Source organism: Colius striatus, chromosome 9, assembly GCF_028858725.1.
Source record: "Colius striatus isolate bColStr4 chromosome 9, bColStr4.1.hap1, whole genome shotgun sequence".
Taxonomy (NCBI): Eukaryota; Metazoa; Chordata; class Aves; order Coliiformes; family Coliidae; genus Colius; species Colius striatus.
This window is the reverse complement of record NC_084767.1, coordinates 5,313,916-5,319,915: the sequence shown is the minus strand read 5'-3', so window position 1 is coordinate 5,319,915 and position 6,000 is coordinate 5,313,916. Positions and strand designations below refer to the sequence as shown.

General features: G+C 43.3%; 1 protein-coding gene across 1 annotated transcript in view; it reads right to left on the bottom strand.

Moving 5' to 3' along the window:
- Positions 1 to 444: 444 nt before the first annotated feature.
- Positions 445 to 6,000, bottom strand: part of HTR4 (5-hydroxytryptamine receptor 4) — a 74,381-nt gene continuing 68,825 nt past the window's right edge. Inside the window, exon 6 of the mRNA XM_062002807.1 lies at positions 445 to 532. Coding sequence (XP_061858791.1) covers positions 445 to 532 — 88 coding nt within the window. The remainder of the gene's footprint in view (positions 533 to 6,000) is intronic.

Below are 6,000 nucleotides of genomic sequence, written 5' to 3'. Positions count from 1 at the left end.
CAGCAGGCAGGATCTTGCACAGATGAAATAGGCATTTAGTCTCACATCATGTCAGTGGCTAAAGCCAGAACTTGTAATCTTTAAGATCATGATATCACAAGACAGATGGCTGATGGAAAGGAGTAACAGGAGTCCCTGCACTGAGTGGTTTGTATCTACATTGTTCCATTACATTGACAGAAATCAATTCACTCCTGGAGTAAGGCTCTGATGGAGTTATATAGTCCAGATGTCCTTGCAGATCCAGGAAAGTCTCCTCAGCCGTTCTGCTCACGTACCTTCTTGTGCCCACATCAATCTACACACACACAGTTGGACCTTCATATGAAGTCAGTGCAGGAGACACCACAACAGTGAATTTTCCTTAAGTCCCGCTGTCTGTGAACCCTTTGGGTAAAAGGAATCTGTTCCTTTGGCTGGGCCATTCCTCTTCTAGGATCCTGACTAGAAACAGGACTCTTGGGATTCAGGGTCGATGTGGATGGGAAGCTTCTCATGTTCCTGATGATGCCCGTTACGTAAAACAGTGTACCTGGGAGGGGAAAACATACAGATTTATTAGTGCTAGGACAAACTCACATCAAATGAGTTCTTGAAAACCTCAAAGTACACCTTGAGACAGTACATCATCCAAATATCCAGACCACAGATGAAGGAAGAGTGAATTCCCTACTTTGCTCAATGACAGGAAACCAAATCTTCAGTTTGATGCAGACAAGACAATCTCTGAAAACCAAAACCCTGCTGGTCTTCATGTGTCTACGGTGCAGCTGCTAATGAGAGGAAACCAGATCAAAGAACTGAGAAACACTAATCATCTGTGGGTGGACTAAGCTGAAGGCACTTCAGTTAAATGTAAGTATTTAAAGAATCATTTGAGACTAGCTTAGGAAAGGAATGTTGTTTAAGATGAGACCAAGACCAACACTTCAGAGCATTTCCACTACAGAAAGTAGTTTCTATCTATTGCAAAGTTGGGTTTAGTGTCAATTCTAGTATATCTTATCAAACCAGGTATCATGCCTATATATACCTTTCTGATATTTTTCCAGGCTTTGGAATATGGAAAAGAACAATTTAGTTGTAAGCAATCCTGTATCATCTCTTACCCTGTGCCTCACCTACCAGCCCATTTTCTGCTGCCTATCTCGCTAAGGCTTTCTGAACAGAACTGTTAGTTTAGTTTGCTAATGACATACAGCTCTCAGTTCCCTAAGTGGTGTGTAAGACTATGTAGGAATAAGGAGAGCTGAGGTGACGGTAAAGATGTTGGCTAACTAGAGTAAAACTGATTTAACATATCTTTCTAGAACTTCTAATCATTTTTGCTTGCAGTACCCCTGAAGGGTACAGAGCAAGCCAGCTATCTTCCCTTGATAGTCCATTTCATTGAAACTAAAGCTGAACCAAACCATCCTTTGATAAGGTCCAGAGGCAAGAAGCTGCAAAAGTAACTGTAAAAACGTTTTTTTCCCTAGTCCAAATGCATACCAGGGAAATTTGGTCTGTGTTAAAACTTTCCCCTCCTGAATGTTCAGAGATGTAGATACGTTATTTCTTTCAGTAACAAACATCCCAGACATACCTAAAATATCTGCAACCTAATACAGACTGAGAAAAGCAAAAAGCCTAAGAAAATAGAATAATATAGAAGTTCTCCTGATGTAAGCAGAGGGAAAAAAAGTACTAGGAGCCTCAGGATTTTTTGAATAATCATTAGAAAAAAGGTTCAGGAACTCCTCATTGTCTACAGATTCAGAAATGGATACTATGACATCTGTCTACATGGCATTATTAATCTAGATGCATCTCTCTTTCCAATGAGTGTACCTGGGACAGACACCTAATTATGGTGCTTACAATGCCATTGAAATGTCTGAAGTAGATGATCTGAATATCCTAAAATTATGTACCTGTTAGTTCCAGTAGCTCAGCCACAGACTCAAAATAAAAGCCAGGGTATAAACTGTGCTGCCTGTGGTGAATACTCCTGTCTGCCCTGGTGAATACTCCCAGAGGAGTTCACCCTCTCATATAATAGGTGCTGGTTTTCAACATGGTCAGGCTTGGTTGCCTTAATACAGGTCATACCCATTGAACATACTCCCTTAGTATTCCATCACTTTAAATAACCAGAATCTTTCTTTTAAAGTGTTAATTCTACCAACAAGATACAGACGATGTAAGAAACAAGAAAAGACATTTTGCATCTCACACTGAACAGACACTCTGAGTAGATGACCATGAAGCATACAAGTCATGATGTCATTTTAATTTCATGTAGCCAGTCAGACAAGGCACACTGTGTGAGGCCATCCACCAAAGAGATCTCTGGCATGGCAAAGGCTTGGCTACAAATGGTTGATACACAGGCTGAGAGCCAGGAGACCCTCAGCTCTGCGAACAAGGCAGACATAGTTCAGAGCTACTTGGGACTTGCTCAGGAACATGACAGACAGGCACTGAAAGCTGACTTCATGCAGGATATCCAAAGAGCCAAACCTTTCCTCTTCTTCTTCTGCAGTAGTCAGAAAACAGTTGTGCAAGATCAGCATTTTTAGCAGGTGATGCCATTTGTTACAAAGATGCATTAAGCTAAAGAGAAGTCATTAAGGTGTCCCAGGATCTCTTGTGGCACAAAGTGTCTGTCTGAAGCCTCTGGCAGTTAGCTCAACACTTCCAGCTGTTTACCCTGTGGGGAAAGAGGATGGGTAGGAGAGGAGGAAAGAGCATTTGTAGGTAGGGTGCAAAAACTGCACTGCTGGGGTGATGGCTTGCTCTGGGATTGGCACATCGTTCCTGAAAATATTACCAGCATCTCCAGGGAGCTGTTAAAGGAGTCCTCTGCTCATGGGCTTTTATGTTACCAGGATTGTTTCCACATAGTGTAGTTTTTTTCCCTTCCAATGAAAGTTTAAAGCTGCCTGCCAGTTACAGGGCTCCAATTTAGTGTGGGATAAAAGGCAGGATTATAACAACCCTGCTTTTTTCCACACCATCATGTCTTAACTGATCTGCTCGCTGAAAATACAATTAATCTTCCAGGCATCCGTACCTATGGCAAGCAAGTTTCAGAGAGAAAGCACAGCTGTGTCTGAAACTCATTTTTACCTCAGCTACAGAAACACAGGCCTAATGTGCCTCAGCTCTCACCTGGCTGAAAAGCCGAACACTGCGGGATTTATCCTACCGACCCCGAGAAGAAAACAACACTCAGACCCTGCACGTGTGGGCTGAACGTTTCAAGAGCAGCTTATGACGTGGGTTTGAGTAATGAATCCATCTGAGGAAGCCAGAATATGTGAGCAGGAAGAAAATTAAAAATTGTTAAATGCACAAAATAAATGATCTGCAGCAAATTAGTTGCTCAGCTTTCCTGTCTATCAGGAGTTCCTTTGATGGGATTTGTTTATGCTGGCACGTTAAGTGACCAAGCTTAATTACAAAGAGCATCCCAGGCTGCCTCCATCCTCTGCATCAACTCCTCCCAGAACTGGGAGTGAGTGTTACTATCAGTTCTCCTGACAGCTTTACTCAGGTCATAAACATCACCACCCAGCAATAAAGCCCAAGAATGAAAAGACATTGCCACCTATAAAGGGACCCTGTTGCAGGCCATTCACGTATTTGCCAAATGATACATTAATTGTGATGATTACCAATTTGGAGATAATTGCTGCTTCATCTCCTGTTGTTTCTGACAGTCCAGTGGACTCTTTAATTAACTGGCTGGATTAGCTTTCAGCACAGTGGAGCTGTGTGGTTGTAGCTCTGAAGGCCTACAACCAGAACAAGAAGCTCCAGCATTACTCTGGGAACTCGGCAAGAGCTGGGGAGAAAACACCAAGGGTGGCTGTTTGTAATCTTTCCACGTTCATTCCATCCAGAGCTATCCCCCTGCCCCCAACTTGTACAATTTATTAAGGAAGCAAAGACAAAAAAGTCTGGTCTTTGTTGTCTCCAGCCATAATGAAGAACAGTCACCATTTTTGCAGAGCCTGAGGTCCCTGCTTAGTCCTCTACTGATGAGCAAACCCCCAGCATCCAGCCTTGTCCCCTGAGATCATGCCTGTCTTGGCTGAAAAGCAGAAAGCAGTGCAATTTAGGGTCAGGGCTCCTGGCTCTGAACACAAAAGCTAACTGCTTCCATTTCCTTGGCAGAGTGTGACCCAAGACGAAGGGAAGCAATACCCTGATGGTGTGTGTGCCAACTCTCTATCGGAGAATGCAGCCACTGGTCCAGTTTCTACCATGGAACCTCTGTCTGGAGACAGTGCCTGTGGTCCTTTGGACAGCTGGGAATGGATGGGAATTGGAAGGTATCTGCTCTTCCCCAAAAATGCCTCTTACCAACCCTTGATGTCTGCAGTACCTGTGCATAGCTGCCTACACTGGTTACACGTACTCACATCTGCTTTATCCATGAATTCACTCTTCTGGTTTTTAACTGAAGTCCTTGCTCTGGGCACTCCCTCCCTAAACTGCCTGCAAGCTGAAGGAGTTCATCAGCGGGCAGGCAGCTAATCCTGGTGGCTGCTGCAGAGGGCAAGGGGCTCCTCATAGGTACATGGTTTGCATCCCATTAGTAGATTGTGCTTCTTAAAAATGAACTGACTAGAGGAAAGCAAAGAGCCTTTCCCAGCTACAGCCGAGACACTCATGGGCCAAAGGACTTGTGTGGCAGCATCTCCTTCACTTTCTAAAGCCTCTGAACAAACATTGGACTTAATGTTTACTCAGCAGCCTCTGCCCCTTTAACCCCAGCAGAAGAAATCCTTTTACCCAGAGAGTCAGTAACAGCAGAGAAAAAAAGAGAATAAAATAAATGCCCACAACTACCCAAGCATGACCAAGCTTTCAGCTGGGCTGAAGGCAGATTCGTGGAGGAAGCCACTGCCATCCTAAACCTGCTGTAGGTGTGCAGTTGTCTTTGCTCTCTGGTTAGTAATCCTTTCTCAACACACCTCTTGACATTACTAATTGCTTCCTTTTCCGAACTGGCAGGTGGTTCCCAACGTTCACTGGAGACTGAGGTGAGGTTTTGCAGCTGTCCCTAGGTTGGGACGTATCTGCTTTTGCACGAGGGGATACCAGGAGCTGTTAACTCTGCTCTCCAGGACTTCTGCCACCTAAATCCATTCCCCCTCTGCCCAGGAAATGAAGGACACGTTGTCACCAGGTAAAGAAGAGGTTTTGCACAGACATTCTGACACTGAGGTCAATGCTGCTGTAGAAGTAGGTGGATGGGTGCATTTATGGTATACTTGTGTGTTATTGGTTCTGCCAGGATAGCTCAGGTCTCATCTGGGTACACAGATGGCAATGAAGACTGGAGAAGTTTAGACATGAACTATATAGAAAGCTGATAGACAACAAGTCTCATTATATTTGCAAATCTTTTTTATAATCTTTACATTAGAAATGGAGAATAGTTATTGCTGGAATGCCTGAATATCCCCAGTAATACAAGAATAGAACATGAAACCCTTCTATCAAAAGCTTTTCAAATACTTTGAAATAAGTGCTGTTCTTAGCTGTTCATATTACATGGTTTGAAGCCTGTCATGTACTCCACCCCAGCTGCAACAGTGACCTTACAGCCTGTAAGAGTCTCCTATTGACTCCACACTCACCCAGTTCAGGAAAAAGATCCTTCACTGAGACAAAGCTGTGGTCCTCTGTCATCCCTGTAGTGAGATTTGGGGGCTGTGGCTGGTGGTTCATTAGTGACTCCCTACTGGGCTGATGGAGGGGCATGGCAGAGTCAGGCAAGGAGCAAGTTTTAGTTTGGATATTCTTAAAAATTTGAAGTAATAATAAGAAAATAAATCTGCAGGTTAAATGTCACTGGAAGTTTTCCAGAGTTTGTGCCAGTTTCTATGAATTTACCTTTTAAAAAGAAAACCAAAAAGTGAGAATTCTGTAAAAACGACAAGTGACATTTTTCCTTTATTGATATATTTGAACTTCTTTTGAAATTAACTGCTTGCATTCCAAATG